General features: G+C 31.2%; 3 protein-coding genes across 3 annotated transcripts in view; 2 read left to right on the forward strand and 1 right to left on the reverse strand.

Moving 5' to 3' along the window:
* The window catches only part of Ance-3 (angiotensin-converting enzyme Ance-3), a 94,155-nt gene that overhangs the window by 63,617 nt on the left and 8,287 nt on the right, over positions 1-22,251 (reverse strand). Inside the window, exons 2-9 of the mRNA XM_089700072.1 lie at positions 19,722-19,880; positions 19,159-19,399; positions 18,705-18,787; positions 18,326-18,532; positions 17,859-18,028; positions 17,405-17,529; positions 9,814-10,057; positions 8,338-8,436 (exon numbers count right to left, since the gene is read on the reverse strand). Coding sequence (XP_089556198.1) covers positions 8,338-8,436; positions 9,814-10,057; positions 17,405-17,529; positions 17,859-18,028; positions 18,326-18,532; positions 18,705-18,787; positions 19,159-19,399; positions 19,722-19,880 — 1,328 coding nt within the window. The remainder of the gene's footprint in view (positions 1-8,337; positions 8,437-9,813; positions 10,058-17,404; positions 17,530-17,858; positions 18,029-18,325; positions 18,533-18,704; positions 18,788-19,158; positions 19,400-19,721; positions 19,881-22,251) is intronic.
* LOC149485298 (uncharacterized) lies at positions 5,097-6,798 on the forward strand. The gene is made up of 2 exons (XM_089700045.1): positions 5,097-5,245; positions 5,403-6,798. The coding sequence occupies exons 1-2, from the start codon at positions 5,234-5,236 to the stop codon at positions 6,636-6,638; spliced, it is 1,248 nt and encodes a 415-aa protein (XP_089556171.1). The 5' UTR covers positions 5,097-5,233; the 3' UTR covers positions 6,639-6,798.
* LOC149485299 (UPAR/Ly6 domain-containing protein crok-like) lies at positions 14,740-17,302 on the forward strand. The gene is made up of 3 exons (XM_089699617.1): positions 14,740-14,857; positions 16,352-16,519; positions 16,820-17,302. Exons 1-3 carry the CDS (start codon positions 14,797-14,799, stop codon positions 17,038-17,040), a joined length of 450 nt encoding a protein of 149 aa, XP_089555743.1. The 5' UTR covers positions 14,740-14,796; the 3' UTR covers positions 17,041-17,302.

The following is a 22,251-nucleotide window of genomic DNA, read 5'->3' on the forward strand; positions in this document are numbered from 1 at the left end:
ATAGGAGTGGTCTATTAATAGATATAATCGTCGTTGATAGACTAAACTTTAAATCAATTTGGTACTACATATATTATGTCTATATTGATGCAATTTTCTTCTGAGCTTTAACTTATAGGGTTTTGTTTGTCTTTTAAGTAACAAAATTGTACTTGGCTTTAAAGCAAAAATTGATTTGATTGACGACAATTGGATGTAAATTGTAATCTTATGTAGGAAGTAATGCTTGAAAATAATGGAAAATAATGTAAACTTACTTACATTTATTGAGATTGAATTGAAAAGTTACCCGGAAAAGTTCTGAATTTGAGAAAACCTTTTTTTATTAAATAAAAATGTCTGTTCTGCAAATTATATTCTATAAAATTGTAGTGTTTGTTTTGAGATTGGTGATGTAAAAAGATGCTATTCGAGTGACAAATAAATCTTTTTTACATTTCTTTCTGTTGATCTTCCCAAACATAGTCGATAAATATATTCAATAAGATATTAGGTAAAATATAAACTATAGTGAAGTAGATATAACGATGAAATGTGTATTAGATAAGAGAAAGCATATTTTAGATAAATCCAGTCCCTACTATCGTATCAATTGACAGAGCCCGTAATTGTATTTGTGATCTCGATAATATTGAATAGAAGGAAAATTTATGAAATAAATTATTTACCTCACTATCAAATTGAAATATATTTAAATTGTTAGTTTATTGATAATATTTGACTAAAATATGATTTTTAAACCTTAAAAAAACGTTTAAGTACTTGAAAGGAATGGAAAACTTTGAATTTATGTAAATTGATATTAATTTGTAAAAAAAAATATTTTCAATTTATAGATGTTTATAATTCTATATATAAATGAAAGAATAAATAAGTATTGGATTCTGAGCATTACTTTTAACTAGCTGTGCCCCGCGGTTTTACCCGCAGTGCTCCGCTCCTGTTGCTATCTGACACCGAAAGAATTTTTCAAATCGGACTAGTAGTAACATTTAATATGTAAATTAAAAATTAATATTTTATATACGAAATACAAGGGCAAGGAAAGCGTTTGATCGAGGTTAATATTTTAACATTGAGCAATATACTAATTGTTTCTGTTAATATATTATACATTGTACAAGTTGGCAATGTACAAAAACAATATAGTTTTATTATAGCCCATAAAGTTAATATCTGGACTACAGTCGCTGTTGGGAAATAATCTATAAAAGCATTTGCAATTGCTACATTAGTAGGTGAATATTTTCTATGAAACGTTTGAGCGTTGTAGAGACAATTTGGCAAATGACTATGGTACTTTTTTAATTTGTAACCTGTTTATAATGTAGTGAAGTAACGTTGATTCTATAAACTTACTATTTTATATCTACAAGTCAAATGACAAAAACAAAAAACTAAACCAAAGATTTATAAATATTTGGTTTAGTTTTTTGTTGTTCTTACTAAAATAATGATAGTATTCAATATTATATGAGCATATTGGAGCAAATAGGTACATTTCGCCATCTTTTATCTATGTAAATATTTTTAGAAAATAACATTAATATTTATTGAGACTTTATTCATTCCGGAAGAGCGTTGCTTCCTCAAATCAACAGCTGAACTTACTAGCTTGATCTAAATTTATTTCATTAAAAATAAACTGAAATCTGTGAATGTAACATTTTATTTGACACAGAAGAAAAATGTAAATAATACTAAAAATGTAAAGCTGTGTTGTTTGTTTGTTTGTTCGAACCTCCCAATCAGAGGAACTAATTGACCGATTTGAAACATTATTTCGCTGTTGGATAACATGTAGGTGATCCCTGTGTGATATCCCTATCTACCACAAGCAAAACTGGGGCGGACGGCTAGTAAGGCTTACACAATACACATACTACATAACATAATATTGAACTAATTAATACATATAAGATACACGTCTTAAAGATTTTTATCTTGGCTCCGAGTTTGAGGAATTCCGTAGTTAACGTTATACTTACTTGATATATAGGTATAAATATAAAAGATATAAAATCGTCACGTGATTGTTTAGAATATAATAAGTAATATTATATTTTATATTATGCATAAATTGAAGATATCAAGATGTTGAATTTATATTTTTGGTTTTATGGCATTCAAATAGATATCAAGATGATTTAAAACATATCCTCTATTTCACAGTAATATTTGAGGCTGTAATGGCTACATGCTAAAAAATCTGCTGAATATTGATAAATTAGAGTATTCAGCTTGGGATAGTTTTTATCATATTAACGAAAATAAAGAAGAATTAAAGTGACTCATACATGAAATATACATGAATATAAAGAATTTTACATCTTTTAAACAAATTGCGTGACAAAATCTAAATAATTTCTAAATGTTATTTTAGACCTTGATCATCGCATAATCAATGTATATAATTAATTTATTTTGTTACGAAAGATAGTGTCTGTGTCATGGTGCATATTTATAACATTCTTTATAATTTCATTTGCTCTTGGTCAAGGAGATATGAATAGTTTGTAAACAGTTACAAAACGAATATAGTAAAGACGTAGATAAATTGCATAAAGTATGATTAAATGCAAGAATTGTTGATAAAAAGTAAGGAATCGTTTAGACTTTAGAGAAAGATACAAGGAATATTTTTTATCAAAACAATATAATCACATACCGCAAACGCACAATTCGCTGTTTCCCTGAATGCGGAATAACTTACATAACGTTTGCTTTTATTGTTAGCTTTAGTTTTCTTGCTCTCGAAAGAATTAGAGTAATTATTAAGACAATTGTCAACATGAATGACGATGTAAACTAACGCATCATTTGCCGTTACTTTTTACTAGCTCTCCGCTCCTGTTGCTATCTGACACCGAAAGAATTTTTCAAATCGGACCAGTAGTTACTAAGATTAACGCGTTGAAACAAACTAAACTCTTCGGCTTTATTATATTAGTATAGATTTGTTATCACTAATCAGTAATCATAGCAAAAACCCTATTTTGTAGGTAAATATCAAGTATTGACTTATGATTTATTGAAATATAAACTACGTTAAAACATGGAAAAGTGTTGGCAAACTCTTAGCAATAAATACGCGTTGATTGTAACATTCAATCAAGTTTATACAAGATGCATAATTATTTAAATTTGCTCGAAGTGAAATTCATACTGCCTGGAGCATTGATAAGATGTTTTACTGCTTCTATGTAAATGCTTCCTTTTGTTAGAGCAAATAAATACGAACATTAAGCATTCGAAAGTTTTTTCTTAGAGCATCCGATTTTATCTTAGAGCATTTATGCTCTAAGGATTTTATGACCAAATTGTAAATGAAGATAATAAAGAATATAACAGCTTCAGTATGATAATTTAGTGCTACATTTAAAAATGTTTTGTTTGTAGTATCAAATGTAGCAGACGCAAAAGATTTTTAATTTTTTACCTAAAATTAAATATACAAGTATCAAGATACGTTTACGATATTCATACTTAGTGGTCAGTTTATTTTAGTATGTCATTGACTTCATTAAACCTGAAATAAGATCAAATTAAATTCGAGATGTGCATTGTATAATAAAATGTTCTGTAATCGTTAACTATTGCATTCGCGATGTGCAAATCGTATCTGACTATTACGATTATCTAACAAATTATGTTTGATTGAAGTAATGAACTGATTGCTGTTTAATTTATGAAGTGTTGATGTACAAACAGAACTACACAGCTCTCAAATATAAGCCTTAAATGAATTATTATAGTTAACTAGCTGTGTCTCGCGGTTTTACCCGCGGTGCTCCGCTCTTGTTGGTCTTAGCGTGATGATATATATATGATATATATATATGGCCTTCCTCAATAAATGGGCTATTTAACACCGAAAGAATTTTTCAAATCGGACCAGTAGTTCCTGACATTAGCGCGTTCAAACAAAAAACTTTTCAGCTTTATAATATTAAGTATAGCTTCGCTGAGCTGAACTGAGCTTTTTATCACATGTATTTGTATGGACAAACAAAAGAATAATAAAGATAATTATACGCAAATGTACAAATGTATAAAAAGAGATCAACTTTAATTGACCGCATATCGTTATATTGCTCTTGCAAAAAAATCATACACTTTTTTTATTGTTATATAATATCATATTATGTTATGTATATAGTTATAAAAATGAGGTACCTAAATATAATTTAATAAAACCTTATCCACAGTCGTTTGTAAGAATACTATTTATTATGAAAGGGTCTGTTTAATTTAGGCGCTATCATCACACATAATATTATGTCATCACGCTAAAACCAACAGGAGCAAATCAATGAGGGTAAATACCGCGGGGTAGCCAGTTAAATATAAAATTTGTGTAACTCAATCTATAATTTCATATTTTACTACAACAGCTTAGAAAACAAGATTGTAATGCAACAATTATTTGTTTTACTGCTCTATAGTTGCTCTACAATGTACCTATTGAAATGGTTACTATAATTATTCCTTTAATATTTCTTGATTTGAAGTCAATTCGTTATCAGTGTATCAGTTATAGTATGTTAGTTCATTTCTATTATGTAAATATTCAACGTGTATTACATAAAAGTTTATTGTTTTTTTTATAATTGTAGCAAATTAAAATTTACGTAGTACAAAATAAAGAGAAAAGGTACGTTTTCAAAGTATGAATAACATAATATTGTTGGTTTATAATAATAAAAAATCCCGATACTAAATTAAAAGTAAAAATTAAAATTTTCACACTTAGCTTTTAATCACAATTAGTTGGATGACTCTGTGCGATAACAGCATTGAAAACTTTAAAAATTATCTATTGATCTTCGTTCTATTGAGTAAGCTTATTAATTATTATCAGAGATCAACTATCTTTATTTGTTGTCTTATATTATTTAACCGTAACAGTTGTTTATATTATTAAATCTAGGAGTTCATAATTTACAAAAAAACCTAGATCTGTTTGAATGTTCTATGTTCATAATATTATGATTCTTTGTAATTTTTGATGAAATATTAAAAATAATCTGCTATATTTATATAAAAAAATAGACTCATCCAAATAAAAAAAAAACGTCACACGCACACATAGACGCGTTGTTTGAGTATGTGTACGAGCGAAAGTGTTTACTTCATTGATCTACGAAATAACTTGCACTCGGTATAAAACCAAGAACAGAGAACCTCACAGCACACTCCTGTGCAGCCTTCGCTGATAGCAAGCTAAGCGACAATGAGGCTACTGGTTGGTTAAATTTAATTAAAATAAATCATAATAATTAGAAAAATATCACAGAAATTAATAAAACACATAAATACAAACAACAATCTTGTATGTTTGTGATTTAACAGTTATTCTGGATATATACTAATACATTTAATATTATTCCTTAATTTTTCAGAGGTCTACCTTCATCTTGGCCGTGGCTATTAGCCTGGCCACGGCAGAGGAAAAGGCGGAGAAGGATTCAAAGGCTGAACCGACCAAGATTGAAGATAACAAAAAACAAGATAAAAGAGGATTATCTGATTTCTACGGCGACCACGGATATGGCGGTGGTTACGGAGGCTACGGAAGCTACGGCGGCCATGGAAGCTTCGGAGGCGACTTCGGTGGCTTCGAAGGAGGTGTGGGACACATCGGCCATGAGGAACACGAGAAGACCATCACAGTTGTCAAGAATGTGGCTGTGCCTTACCCGGTCGAGAAACACATCCCAGTGCCAGTAGAGAAACACGTCCCCTACCCGGTCAAAGTGCCAGTGCCTCACCCGTACCCAGTCTACAAGACTGTTCACTACCCGGTGAAGGAGACCATCAAAGTACCTGAATACATTCCCAAGCCATACCCCGTGGAGAAGGAAGTGCCCGTACCCGTAAAGGTGCACGTTGATAGACCCGTCCCCGTTAAAGTCTACGAGCACGTTCCGTACCCAGTGGAGAAACATGTACCTGTACCCGTGCACGTGCACGTGCCTCACCCATACCCCGTAGAGAAAACCGTACACTTCCCAGTGAAGGTGCCAGTTAAAGTTCACGTGCCTTATCCAGTTGAAAAGACCATCCACTACCCAGTCAAAGTGCCGTACGATCGCCCAGTGCCCGTCCATGTAGAGAAGCCCGTACCCGTACCAGTTGAGAAGCCGGTACCTTACCCCGTAGAAAAACCAGTGCCCTACCCAGTGAAAGTACACGTTGACAACCCAGTGCCAGTCCACGTTGAAAAGCCAGTGCCTTACCCCGTGAAGGTTCACGTTCCAGCGCCATACCCTGTAGAAAAAGTTGTTCCCTACCCAGTAGAGAAGAAAGTGCCCATTCCAGTACATGTGCCCGTTGACAGACCAGTGCCAGTTCATATTGAGAAGCACGTGCCATACCCCGTTGAGAAACATGTTCCTTATCCAGTGAAGATTCCAGTACCGATTGTGCACCACGAGGAGCACCATGACGGTGGTTACGGAGGTGGTAATGACGGCGGATATGGAGGTGGCCACGAGGGTGGTTATGGCGGTAGCATCCACGAGGGAGGTTTCAGCGGTGGGCATCAAGAGGGAGGATATGGTGGCCATGAAGGAGGCTTCGAGAGCCACGAAGGCCAGCTGGGAAGTTACGAGGGTGGTCACGAATACCATCATTAAATAGTCTGATCTCTTCTTTGTTTTTAGCTTTAAATGTTGTTTTGTGTTTAGTTGTCGACTAAGTATTTTATTTCTTATTTTTACTTTACGACGTGAATGTATTGTAAATAAACCGAAAGTATTAAATGAGATGTTACATAAATAAATTTATAATGTTTAATCATTGTCGTTTTAATAAACCTCATGCAAGTAAAATCTAATTGAAAACTAATAACTTGATCTGCGATATTCAAAAAATGTAAATCTTGGGTCAGAAAAAATATTCATAATAAATGTTAGCCAACAAATCTTTCATGCATAGTAAAAACTGTAGACATGTTTATGTATTAAGTGATTCAACACTATCATAAAAAAGATTTAATGGTATCATTTCCTATTTGAAATGTAGCTATTAATATTTTTATTATTAACTTTACAAATTGTATATTATGGAATTCAAGAAGTTCGCTATTCTAGAAATTTCTTTCCGATCTTAATTTCACCTAGTTTGAATCAGCTATTTCAATATTAATAGCAGACCGTTGTTAACGGACAATTATTCATTGCGAAGTCATTTTGAAACTCGCGCACTAGATAGGTAAAGTTATGTAAAAGTTTACGTAACATGTATATAGCTGTGGTTAATCCACATAAGAGTTACTTAGAAAAATACTACTGCGTGACAGCCAAAGAGGTATTGCCAACACAGCCTCCGTTTCTCGTTGTAGAATTTATTGACCGGGAAGCAAAGTAACACATTTTTACCGACCACTTTATCTTGTAAACAGAATATTGGCAAAGCTTAGCTATAGTTTGATGTCATTGTTCTATAAAAGATTAAGTGATTTCTAATTAAATAATTCTAAAAATCCCGATTCATAGTTCATTGGCTTAAGGGGGCGCATAAAGCAAAATAACCATTCTTCTATTAGATGATACGTGTAATATGCATAACCAAATCTAAAAAATAAAATATATATCAAACTAGATGATATGTTCAACGATTCTGTTTAATCAAAAACATAAAATATTAAAATTTACTCGATAAAAAAAAATCACCAAGTTAGCTCTAATTTTCACACTTTTACGTTTTCTACTTGACATGGTAATACTTATTATGATTTTTTTTTCATAAACAATTATATTAAAACATTTGCAAGATATTTGTCAGAGCATTTTGTGTAATTACTTTTAGTTTTGGTTTTATCTGCGATAAACCACTTTTATCGTGACAAAATCAAACGTTTATCTCGAGAAAAAAAGAGCGCCAAAAGTGGTTTATCGCAGATAAAACCAAAACTAAAAGTAATTACACAAAATGCTCTGACAAATATCTTGCAAATGTTTTAATATAATTGTTTATGAAAAAAAAATCATAATAAGTATTACCATGTCAAGTAGAAAACGTAAAAGTGTGAAAATTAGAGCTAACTTGGTGATTTTTTTTTATCGAGTAAATTTTAATATTTTATGTTTTTGATTAAACAGAATCGTTGAACATATCATCTAGTTTGATATATATTTTATTTTTTAGATTTGGTCTTGCATATTACACGTATCATCTAATAGATGATTGGTTATTTTGCTTTATGCGCCCCCTTAAGGTCAGTTACGTATATGACATACTAAATTTACTCACAAGGAAGTTAATGTTATAACGTGGTTACAACCGCGGATATATTTATGATTAGCGACAGGTTTCTTGAGCTATTAGCCTTACCTTATGTACGGAATGTTGGCTGGGATGTGGTATTTGGACCCGGGATCGAAGTCCAATTCTGAACGAAGCACCGGCGGCTTCACTCCTTGGTATTGTTCCCTATAATATAAATAGTTATTACACACATGTATTACTTTTTATTTCTGTAACTTTTGTAACTTTAATTAAGAACAACAACGTACTACGTTGCCTAAGCCTAATGCATTGTAACACATTACAAACAAATATTTCATAGATCGCTAATGCTTTTTTAAACGTTTTATTTTGAGCTTTTACAATATTTTCCTGTATGCAATATGAAATAAAACAATAAAATTATAGACAATAAGTAATATCAAATAATAATATTGCGTAGTACATGTGACCAATCTATTTAATACGTCTATCGTGATCCGTGACTTTTGCTTTCATTTTAGAATCGAGAGCAATGCAGTTACTTCGAGTCAAGGTCGAATGGTAACATGATTACTGGAGACTATAACTAGATTAGGTAGAAAAGCTTCAAATGTCAGATTATGGATACTATAATTGTATCTATTGTGTATTCACATAGTGATATTTTTTCTTTAGGTGCGTTCTAATAAGCATTAATATATGGGATGTAATACCTACTTATCATGGAGGCTTATCATAAAAGTTACTATCAAATTTAAACTCATTTATTTATTCAATTCGCAATATCATAGTTTTACCATATACCACTAATTTTTTTGTGTATCCAACCAAGATTGGTCAAAAATCCTTTGCCATTTGTATTATATTGCCAATAATTATGGCTAAAGGAAACCAGTTCGATGCGATTTCATAGAGCAACGGTGCGTACTCATTTGCAATTATGTTACGTTACTGTTAATTAACATTATCTAATGTTTCGGTCTAGACGTTTACACTTCTAATTACATATACGTAAGTATGATTGATTCCGATTATTTCAATTCGTTAACAAATTGGTCGTAACTTCTTTATTTCTTGACATAATTCAACAATTTAAAAAAAATAGTGCAAACACTAAATAAACATTTATAAACTAAATGTGATACGAGTCATCGCTACCATAAGACTTTCTAATAAATACATGAATTTTAAGTTTAATAACACTATTACATTTTAGATGCAACTTATTATATTTGCATTTTATGTAACGTATAACGTAAATAGAGATACACTTCTTACATAATATGTGGAATACTTCGATGATATGATTTTGCGAGTAGGTATATATATTTGCGATAGGTGTATAGTATATATTATACCGTCTTAAATTTTATATACAATAACTAGCTTTGTTCAGCTCTTGTTGATCTTAGCGTGATGATATAGCCTATAGCCATCTTCAATAAATGGGCTATCTAACACTGAAAAAATTTTTTTTAAATCACACCAGTAATTTCTGAGATTACCGTGTTCAAAAAATTAACAAACAAACTCTTCAGCTTTATAATATTAGTATAGATATTATAGTCTTAAATATATTACCTTAGTCTCCACCAATGGCAATTGTATTGTTCCTTGCGTATTTCGCCATTGAAGACATCCCACCTCCAGCGGTCCATTACAAGGGCAAAGGGTAGAAAAGCAAGTTTGTCCATAGCTTGAGTAAACAGATAGTTTATGTCATGAGCTGTGTCATCTATTGATCGTTGGATGAGTCCTAGGGTTTGGAGATGGCGTGGTGATGATACTGACAGCGCGATCGCTTCCCCGACCGCTTCGTGGAAACCTACAAGAAATTAGGGCTTATTAAAGAGGATAATAAAGTAATTTAATATAATATTAATTTAGAAGTTGGACTTTATATTTTGTGATTTTTCGGTCGGTGGAAAAAATGACGAAAACGTATGAGTAACGCCAGAATCTACGTAGTAGGTACATTATAAAAAAGTATTCTGATGTTAATGTTGTAAATATTTGTGGTTGGAATGATCATTTTTTGTTTCTTTGTTTTGTTAAACTTTTGCCCACACATTTGGCACAGTGGTAACCGCATAAGCGTTTAGACCAATAACGATTTTATCCATTTATGATGATTAATAGTCCTAGACTTCGTTTTCAATAGGAAATAGGACCTCTCTTGTATATTATATGCACTAAGAATTAACTAAATTGAATTCAATGAAGCAAGAAGAGGCAATCGAGAGAAAGTGTGCGGAAGTGCAAGTTGGACCCGATTGATAAATACTAACGCGGTACTTGCCGGAAACAACCCACTATACGAGCCTAGATTATTCTAGAATTCAATTTATGCGATTTTTTTTTTAATTTTATTAGCGGTTGTCGCAAATAAAGCTTTTCAATTTCTTAATTCTAATCAATATAGCAGGTATGACATGGTTTAAATTAATAAACATGACTCTATATTTCTAAGAAATTCGTAAGTCATTTTACGTCATACATTCAATCCAAATTATTTATATTCTCACTCACATAATATTACGTATAATATCTTCATAAATTAAGATAATATTGTGAAAGCGAGAGGAAGTTGAGAAAAAACAAAGGGTCTTTGTTCCAAAACGCTGTGAACATGGAATTAATTCTAGCTGCGGTTTCGAATGAATCTAAATGAGCTTGTAACTGAACTTGACCTCGTTAGGTGGAACTGTGGCGTCAAGTAAAAAACGGCACTAGATATCACCTATAGATAGAGTGTTCTAGATGTGGCTTCGAGAATAGTATACGAAATGTGCTTGTAAAAGATAGAGATAAATTCATGTTGTGTTTGTTGATTTTTTTTAAATATAAACTAAACATTAATAATTGGAAAGTGTGGAAAATAGCAATACAAAATATTTGCTTATATTGATTATTATAATATTTTTTCCCATTCAATGTCATTTCCCTTCTAAAAGCGTTAAATAATATAATTTTTGTTCAAATATTAAAATAATCATTTTCCTGTCTATTAATTTAATAGAAAGTTTTCCAACATTATTTCCCCTTTCGACATCTTTAAATATATTACCAGCTAATATTTTAAAGGGTGAACTATAGTAGATAAACAAAAATTAAGTAATAACTGGGCACATCCATATTATTTACATCTATGTTCGCAATTTTATAAACGGCCGCTAGTAAGATGCGCACATTATGTAACTGTGTATCGTAACGTTAATTTCCTCAAATTCGTTACAGCGCGTGCGACTTCATCAAATATTAAAACAGGTTATGAATAATTATGCATAATCTATGTTATGTTTGATGGCATAAGGTGCTAATTTGCATCGATAAAGTATAATTGGTTACTGTTAATTGAAGAAATTCCAATTGGTGGCCTGGAAGAGATGGCTACTACAGCCATAAGTCCGCCATTTGTGCATGTCTCTCTTCTGTATTTGTATGTCTTTTTCCTGTTTGTAATGGTGTACAATAAAGCGTTTTCATTCATTTATTCATTCCAAATCCTCAGAAGAGGCTCGTGTCCCAGCAGTGGGAACTTATATGGGTTGTTGATGATGATGATGATGATGAATTGAGGAAGTTTGACGTAATTTGGATTTATAAAAATTATCAAGTACAATATAATCACAAAGAATAAAAGTCCTGAGAATTATGTTCTTTTAGATGCTTCATAGATCAATGACCTTAATATGGTATTTTTACTAAAAGGTCAGAAAATGAGGTTAACATGAGAGAGCTAGCGGTCATTAAAGTGTAATAAAGCTTAATAACTCTACAGTTATGAATGTTAAACAAAACTAAATTTAATTAATTAAACAAATAATCATGAATAAAATGAATTCATTAATTTGGAGATAGACTTTTCAAGCATTAAAAAAATATTATGTGTTTACATGTTTCCTAATAATTTGAATGATATTTTAGTTATTAATATTAAAGTATTAATAAGCTAATTTAAAAAAAATCTGCGTATAAAAAGTCTTTAATAATAAAAGCTCAATTTTTACTATAATAAAATCAAAATATCTTATCTAGATTTTATATGTAAAATCTGTTGTGAGTGCATTTCAGACGCAGTTAATTTATTGGGCATTCGTGCTCGAAATACTAATATAAGTATGTACTTTAACAGTTTCTAGACACGCAGCTTGTTCTTAATTTCGTAATATGGGAAACGATGTTTCACACTTAATTATATAAATATACGTTTCCTGCCGTGACCAAATGAGTTTTTATATTATATGTGTATTTTCCTTGTTTATATATAAAAAAGTAAGAGCTTTATGTAGAGAGAATTATCGAAAACAGACGAAGTACATACAAGTCAGTTAGGTATGTTAAAATATTGTATTACGAATAACGATCAAGTTGAAAATTTTTCCAAAGGACACAATTTTGTGCGTAATTATTTAATTTGACTGAAACTTAAAGCAACTAGTTGTTATTTTAAGCTTTTTAATATATTATAGGTACGTTGTAATTATTAAACCATAATCGAAATTATCATTTATATAGGTTTTGTAAATATAAGGTTTTTTTTCAATTTAATAACAACTAATAATTGTAATAAACATTATTTTCAGATCAATAATGGCTATCGATTGTGGTCAGTCGCCCTTGTGTAGTTTGAGCCGCAGAGAGATCAGTGACTGTTGCATTTAATACAGTTTAACATTGTTCCATCACCCATTACAATGTAATTTAAATTAAACTGCGTAATTACTCCATTCATATGTAAGACCATGTAATTGAAAAATTAATTGCATTTATTCTTTGAACGATGGTGTTAGTCAATAAATATTAATATCATTTTAACAGCACATTTCATAGTTAACATTGAACTATTTTAAAATTAAGTCATTAACGAATAAATTTCACAATTTTCTACTATTAAATATTTCAAGGGGATCAATAATGAAGGTCCCATTAGTAAGCTTGTGTCATCTTTTTATTGCAGAACAAGTTCTAGGTCACATTTATGTGAATTTCATTTAAATATATTAAGGTTTGAATGAGAGGCGTTGTTTTAATAGACAATATTATGTTTATTGTATAACCCTGAATATGTTGGTTAAAAATAACCAAATTTATTTGTTTGAATTAATATTACAGAGCTTAGAAACAGATAATAGATCTAAATAATTTGGAAAATCCAAAAGTGCACGCCTCATAATTTTTTTTTAATAAATATTTATTAATTATTATTTTTGTTTATTTAATAACAATTAAACCACATCGAATCAGACCCTGAAAAATGAAAGGGTTCTATTCCTGAGCATACTCAAGCGTAAGAGAAAAAAAAAGACTCGATTAGTAAAGTATTTCGGTCGCTATCGTGTTAACAAGAAAAAGGATCCGCACATACAGACACACGGACGTCCAAGACATAACTTTTTTAAACTGTTTTTTAACTAGTTTAAATAACAAAAATGACATCAAAAATATCATGAACGTTAAAAATAGTGTTTTGTCTTAATATGTGTGTGTATGTATTATCTTACAAGTGCAATGTATGATACCTAAAGACATTTTAAGTTTGAAAAATCAGATGTTTTGCGCGAAGTGACAGTAGTACCCACCTCAACGCTTGAGGCGTGCAATAGTCGCAAGGACCAGTTAGTGAAGATGAAAATTAGCTTTTCCAAAAAGGACAGTCTTATTTTCGGTGAAATATGTTATATGACGCAATATTCAGGAACCTTAGTATGAAACAAAACAGGTTACATTTCAATACGAGGAAAGGCTCTTAGCAGATTTTGAATGAGATTCCGTTTTTAAGAATTGACTCTAACCTAGAGATGAATAGACGAAAATAAAGAATTTGTAGTTGTGAATACTTGGATATTAATGAAGGATACAATTTGTTACATCCAGACACACTTTTACATGATTCTAGTAAAAAAACTAGATATGTGAAAAAATTATGACTCAGACGGGGTAGTATGAACCGGATATATCAAACGATTTTATTAGCCTCTGACCTCGGTTAGGTTACTCTTAAACAATCAGCTACAGGAAATCAATTTGTGCCCTTTTAGTTAACGGTATTACAGCCGAGGTTGAGGGCGCCTAACAACATTATACAGTGTAAAGTTTATATCGTACTGTAAGCTAAGCTATACTAAAGTTATTTTCAATAATTTTTCTTTCGTTCGAACATTACTGATAAAAACGACGACAAATTTAAATAAATTTCGATTATTATGGTTGATTTCTACCACAAACATTACTTGTTTAGAGTTAAGATTCTCAACCAGACTTTGCACCATCATTTGTTAATATTTTTTTCATTAAAATTATTAGTCTATAGAATTTTTTATTACAAGCAAATCAAAATAATATGAATACCTCACCTACTAGTAATTGAAAATCAATGTAGCTGATTAGAGCTTTGATTTTTTAAGAGCCATGTAAAATATATTATCGAATCGCTTCCAATCACCAGTGGAAGCATTACTAACTTTAATTCAATTATAATTTCACAGCGCTGACGTAATTTAGATAGTGAAAAAACTGCTTTCTATCGTGTGTCACATAACTAGTGTTGTTTTAATCGTCAACATGAAACTGTTCAAAAATATCATTGCTTTTACAATTTCCCTGTTATGTAGTGTCAATTATGGTAAGTAAAATCGCATATATTTTGTAAAATTAGTATTCAATTGTTTTTCCCTTTGTTTAGACTCCTTTTAATGCCTTTGTGCCTCATTTGTGTATAATAATATGTGTTAAGAGGAGACAAAAGCGCTTATTTCAAGCTTTATAAGATCTTCTTGATGTATACTTTAGAGATATTTATCTATTGTGTTCCTAATAGATAGTTTGTCTATTGTGTTCCCAATAGTTCCACTATAATAATGTTTTGTATGCATGAAGAATAAAGCATCATACATCCTCATATTAATCAGTATGATTATAATCTTTTGAAGAAAAGATAATACGAATCAAAATATAGAGAGTAAAATAACAATTAATGGTTAATTCCTTATTGTTATACTTCCCCAGCATTTGTAAAGTTCGTATACGTTCGTAAACTCCCATACATGACGATGATGAATATTTTTTTTTATCCTCAGATATTTACATTGACTTTCTCTTATATAGAGTATTATAATGTTATAAAATAAGGAAGACTGACATCTAATCATGATTGTGTAACATTTATAATTTTATATAATTTCTTGTATTATTTAAAATTATAAATATTCGTTTGTCCATATAAACGAATGAATCAGATTTATTTGTCTGGTAATTTAATAACATGAAAAAAACGAAGATTAGTATGTAGAGCAAATAATAACGGATTAGAAAAATAATGCTCATAATGTTGTTTATAACTAGTATAAAAACAATTTGGTACCACAATTTTACCAATAATCTGAAATATAGGTCATAGGCGATGAAGAAACCTTACTGTTCTTTGAATTGGATTACTGCGTTGAACTTGAAACAAACTTTTCTTTGCTTATAAATCAATACCCATTATCTACCTATTAATATACTTAACATATACCTGCTACAACAAAATTTAATCAGTTTCAAAACGTAACGTTTTCTTTGCCTTTATATAAAACGTTCGAATTACTTTAATCTAATAGTTTTCGTCCTTTGTGAAAATTTTAATTTATTTGTTGTGCTTTTAATTCCCCGTCAATTTATTTGTTTAATAACAACATAGCATAGCATAGCAGCAGCATAACTATCCTCTATTCTGTGGTCTAATAAAATTATTGAACGAGATCAGAAAAACGTAAAGTGATATCATTAGTGAATTTTCAATATTTTGCTCGTTTTTTTTATACCTATACATATTATAAATGGGGCCAATTAATCAAATTTGAATGAATTTATTTGAGATCGAAGATTCTTAGTCCTTGACTTTATGTAACTCTAGATTTGCCGTTTTTTGACCCATTGACATCTATTGCATATATTTTTCAAGAAAACTGACAGATTTACTAATTAATAATTGATACGATAATATGATTACGATTTTGCCACTAAACTTCTCTGATATTTTAATAAAAAGTCACCCGAAATTGTATTGTAAATATACTTGTAAGTTGTAACTTAAGTTCCATACTTATTAAATATTTTGTTTTATTTATCTTTTCAGTATCAGCAATATTTTGCTATGACTGCAATAGCGCCTTCGATCCAAGGTGTGGAGAGAATTTTGACCACTTCAATTTAGGAGTCGTTAATTGCTCCCTCAAAGATCCCTTGGAATTGGATCATATTCCCCCTGTTGATGCTACGTTTTGTAGGACCATAAAGATGGAAAGTGAGTAATTTTTTTTAAGAACGCCATAGTTCTTTATAAGATAAATAGTACAAACATCGTTTTAAATATGTAATTCAGTTTTCAGTTTGTAAATGAGCTTTCCCTTTTTCTAAAGAATATTCAGACTTAGATAGACGATATTGCTGACGCTAAGTATCTGTCGTTTATGTATGTACATATCTATTATCTAGTTTAATAGCATCCATAATATTAAGATATACCTAGATTGGTTAAAACAATGGATGGAAGTTTCCAGGAAAAAAACCTTTCAAAAACTAATTCATTACCGTTATATTGCAGTTTATGGAAAAGTCCGAATTGTCCGAAAATGCGGATATCTTAAAGACGAATTCAAAATGAACGGATGCAAAAAACAAACGGGCACAGGCGAGCTTTTCGTCACCTATTGCTCGTGCAACACAGATCTTTGTAACAGCGCTACAGGAAACAGCCAAGAGATGGCGCTGATCTCAATTGTTGCGATATTTAGTGTTTTAACAGTTGTTAGAAATTTTATATAAGTAATTTAGTATTTATAGGCCAAATAAAACAGGAATGCTAGTCATAGACAATATTTTTGTGTGATATATTGTTATTGGAACAACTGCCAAGTTATTCTAATGTATTTTCAGTATTTATTGTTAAGTAGCCAATAAAAAGTATTAAATAAAAATATTTTTTGGTGTTACCAAATGTGTGTCATGAATATTATGTAGGAACCGATTTAAGAGACAATAACATTCAATTTATTACTGAAACAGAAAAATTCGAACTAAAATGTAATATGTATACCTACAGTACGTTTTTCCCAAAGGATTGTAAACATTTGATATTAATCTGAAGAATGTTAACATAAAATTAATATTATGTTTAATAACTGCTTACCTGGATTGGCTCCGTCACGGAAGACTTTTGGTAGATTTCTATATGATAGGAAATATTGTATGTGCGCCATTTCATGATGAGCTGTGACGAGATCCTTCATGTCTGGGTGTGTACACATTTTAATCCTGTAATAAATTCATTGCCATTTATTTTAAATTAATTTTTATAATAACTTAAAGTATAATGTCCAAATGAAATTGGAGACAATATTATACCATGGGGTATGTTTTAAAGGAGATGTATAAATGTAACAATTACTCCTTATTTTTTCTTACAATAAATAAGATAAAAAGCTCTATAACGGCTCGAATTTTGTTATAATACAACATTTTAAATGTATATTTCATTGAGATTCATACAGAATTTGAACGATTTGTATAAAAATCGAATAACTTATGTTACTAACATTAATCATGTTTTATTATATGACTTTAATAAAGAGCCAATAATGTACCTATAATCGTGTCTATTACAAAAGTCCCAAGCAGAAGGCTGGCAGTGTATCTGCCTGTCCGCTGGCTGTTCAAACACACTGAGGGCCCAGAAATCTTGCGGCATTGAAGACATGTTCATAGACACGTAGAATTCCTCAGCCAGTTGAAAAATTGTGAGTGGAGTGAAACCCTGGAATGTGAAAATTGTTTTAAGTATTAAAGATAAATACGTTGATTTGATTGTAGTTTTATTTAATTCAAATTAAGCCAAGATATTATACTTATTTTTCCTATAAAAGCTTCATTTGATTATTATTGATTGAATTTATTTTTTAATTTTATAGCATTCAATTTCAATATTATTGATTCATTACTATAGATATAAGAAGATAGTTAAAATATGTACAGTTTTAATTGTAACAATGACGAACAACACAAGATGTCGCTACTTATCACAAAGATTATATAGGTACAACATATTGCTAACCTGGCGAACCATTTCTGGTGTAACATCGACCAGTTTCTTCCCAGGATACGGTAGCGTGAAGGGTATTATTCCATTCCAGCTTTGTCCCCACATGTCACCGAGGATATGAGCAGGAATCGGCGCTGATCTAGAAATCCGCTCTGGGCCGTACGCTTCGCGGAGGCGGCGGCGGACGTAAGCGTGTAAAAGCTCGTATAGAGGCTTTACCTGAAATTTTATATAAATTTTAAGCAGATATTGAAATAATAAGGATAGGACTTTTCCATTGTGTTACGAAACAGCTCGTAAAAAATGCAAATTATTAGCTTCGGTTAATTTTAGAGAAAACCTTAAAATAATTTGATTCTGTATTTAAAAAATGTTTAAAGAGCTCACTAACCTGATCCCATATTTCATCAATTTCTTGTCTCATATTAAATGAGTCGTAGGGAAACATCCAGTATGCTGACGCATCCGTGAAATCTGTGTACGAAATACAATGATTGTATATGAGCAAAAAAACTGTTTTGATTATTTGCTAATAAAGTAAAAAGGCGTTTAAAACTGTGAGGTGACTCTACATTATGTTTTTAGATAAATTCTCTATGTTTATTCCCTATCTAATTTCTTTTCTAGGAACTTATAATAGGACCACGGAAGAAGCATACATTTAGAAGCCAAAAGTACCGTTTTCATATTTTGCTTTAAAGTGAAATAATTATAACAGATCAAGTAACTAGTAAGTTATTATAATTAGAGTGCTATAAATACCGAATGACGAACATTAATTATTTATACTCTCGCTTTATTCTAGAATTATAAAATTACATTTAACAATATTTTTATTAACTTACTGTTCAACCTTGCAGCCTGATTGGTCAAGTCAACAAGCTGTTCATACAAGTCTCTGATCCTCCTCCCCGTGTTCCTCCTCCACTCCGTCCATACATGTTGGAGTTCATCCCAATCCCTGGAGTGTGACATGATGAACTGCAGCTCGGGTTGCAAATGGAGACCGCATTTAAAAGGCTCGTTGTAAGCGCATATTTCAGCCGTATTGTACACAGCCAGCATGTCATTTATTATCCGATTGTACTGTGAAAAATCATTTATCAGTTAGTGTCAGGATTAAAATAATATTGTTTATGTGTTAAGGAAAACTTTACGACGTTTAGTGAGTCTATAAAGCTAACTTATTGTTGGTATTGTTTCATGACCGTCAAGGAAGCCGTCAAGACATAAAGAAAATATTTCATTAATCATAAGTATGTCTAGCTGGACTGCTAATCTAAACAGATCTGATAAAATTGTATCAATTATTCTCCTTTGATTCCTTATTTTTAAATATATCATCTTAATGAGATAAGAAGATATCAATTGATTAAAAAAAACGCATGTTTTATACAAATATGCTTACTCTGTCCAATTGGTCAGGTGGTAGAGCAGCGGGTCCGATGATGGACAGCAATCGCAGTTGTCTAAACGTTGGGAAGTCCCGTATCCCACCTCTGGGCAGCTGCTGAGCCACTTCCCATAACCCGCGCTGGAACAGCGTGTACCGCTGTTGAGCATCCAACTGAAAAGGCATAAATTTAGTTACATTATGTATAATATAAGGTATTAGGAAAGATTAGGTTTGTGTTGGTTTTTGAAGATAGTAAATTTGTCATTCTTTCCATTTTGTTTGTGTCATACATACTGCAAGTGAAGCATTAAAAACCGCCAACAGAATGTACTATAGGTATAACACGGTTGGTACCTAATAAATAATCAAATGCACAAAGTGGATTGTATTCGAACTACACATTTAATCCCTTCTTTACCTACAGTATCAATTCATAATGTTATGTTTGGTCAACCAGAAAACTATTAAAACCTCAATACAAACAGTAATTCAAGTCTAAAACGAGACGTAACCGTAATTAAAGTGAAGGTCGATTAATGAATTAGAATCGGTGCTCTGTTTTTGTCAACATAATGCACTATAAACCCAAGGTTATTCGTTTCATGGTATCTGTATCTAGTGTACGTGCTTCTTTGTGGAGAACATAAACATCGCCTTATAGGATGAAGGTTGAGGATTTGCATCACTAAAGAGGTGTTTAGGGCTGCAGTGCATGTTTTGGAAGAGAGGAAAAATATGAATATCAAGGATATGTTCAGTAGATAGGTTTGTAGAGTTTGGGCAAAGTTATGTGTCGAAGAAATTTTAATTCCTCATCTAAAAATACTGTCTCTATCAAATGAGGTACGCCTGAAGCTTTTAGGTTCCAAATGCTTGAATGGAAAAATTACGATGTTCAATGACAAAAAACTGACTGACGACTTCTTACAACAATAAGGTTTACATATTTAAAAAACAATAAATATTTGCTTTGCTTTACTTGTAACTATGCAATTATACCAACCTCATTGAATAAAATATGAGACTACGGTTCGAAGAAGTATGTTAACAAAGTTGTTAGAATACTTATACATTTAAAATATCATGACATCAAACCAGAAATATAAAATCTGTAAAGCAGCAATTGTTCTGCGCAATAATAATTATATCTATTAAATATGAGTCAGATAATATCGTGATGAAGTTGATGATGGCGATTTGTCACGTTACATGATTCATGGTATGTATAATATAATATAAGGCTACTCAAATTGTTAAGTGTAATTTTATGCTATCAATTGTTACGTAGGAAACTTTAGCTGAAATAGATTCATGTATATTTTATCCCCTTTGTAGTTTTCCAACATTTTTCCTTGTTTTCTTATACCTATACAGGGTGTCCCACTATTGGTATACTAAGCGCGAAGGAACTTGTAGTCTTGCATACGCTGATCACGTAAAAAATACTTAAACAACAAAATTACGCCAAAAATTTTTTGCTATATTTTTCCTTAAAATTCATGTTTTGTTCTCTAGCTTCGCGCAGCCGGCATATAACGCTTCGCTAATGTGAGCTTTTTGGCTATGAAAACATAATCTTAAACGATAGCTCACGTGCGGGTGGCAAAGTTGGGCGGGTTCCTTGTTAGGGGTTTACATAAAGAGTTTTTAGAATTCATCTATTTGAAAAAAAAATGCATCTGGAATTTTATAAGTATTTTTTGCGTAACTCAACGTATGCAAAACTATAACTAGTAACTGAGTTTAGAATACCGAACTGAATAACACTGTATATGTTATTCAGTTCAGTTTATTACAGCTTACATTTATTACTATTTATTACAGCTAGACCCTAATATTCTAATATATTATGGTTCATATCAACAACAGAATAGCAAAATTTTCCTCAAAATTGTGTCTACGTATTATTATTATTATTACAATTGTTGAAAACACGCATTCTCCATGAGAAAAAGGTTTAAGGTTTGAAGGTTTATTTAAATAGCATTCTTAAACTAAAATAAATATTTAATTCATTAACTTCGCGACCTTATAGCCGTTCCGAGATGATAATCGCGTAAAATCTGAATTGTTTCGAGTCGACACGGCCAAGTTCAAACCGCCAAGTAATTACCACGAATGACTTTGATTTACTGATGTAATTGTGATATAACAACTGTGGCAGTTAAGTGTACGTTCATTAGTTACAATTAATTAATGGCTCTTTCATGGTGAACTTTTTATTTGTATTACTATTAGTGAATTTCCGTCTTTGAAGCAAATTAATCAAACATTTTTAATGAAAATAAATTCAATTTTTTGTTCTTGTGTGTTACTACAAATAACTACTAAGTTATCGTGTAAGATAATGACTACAACCAATATAGAAGATCTTTTTAACGAAAAACAAAAATGTAGTCAAAATATAGAAGTTCCTTCTTCGATATGACTCTACTATAGCATTAATATATTGGTAACTAGCTTTGCGCCCGCGGCTTCGCCCGCGTTTTCAAAGAAAAACCCGTTCCCGTAGGATTTCCGAGATAAAACCTATCCTATGTCC

The sequence above is a fragment of the Colias philodice genome, chromosome 10 (genome assembly GCF_061535455.1).
Source record: "Colias philodice isolate Cphi_HAF_F1 chromosome 10, ilColPhil1 Martin Lab GWU primary, whole genome shotgun sequence".
Taxonomy (NCBI): Eukaryota; Metazoa; Arthropoda; class Insecta; order Lepidoptera; family Pieridae; genus Colias; species Colias philodice.

What these genes read in the sequence shown, in the direction of transcription:
- LOC149485299 (XM_089699617.1), top strand. Translation starts at nt 14,797, where the DNA reads ATGAAACTGTTCAAAAATATCATTGCTTTTACAATTTCCCTGTTATGT. An exon ending in GTTATGTAGTGTCAATTATG is followed by an intron (nt 14,858 to 16,351) that starts GTAAGTAAAATC and finishes TTATCTTTTCAG; the next exon opens with TATCAGCAATATTTTGCTAT. An exon ending in TAGGACCATAAAGATGGAAA is followed by an intron (nt 16,520 to 16,819) that starts GTGAGTAATTTT and finishes GTTATATTGCAG; the next exon opens with TTTATGGAAAAGTCCGAATT.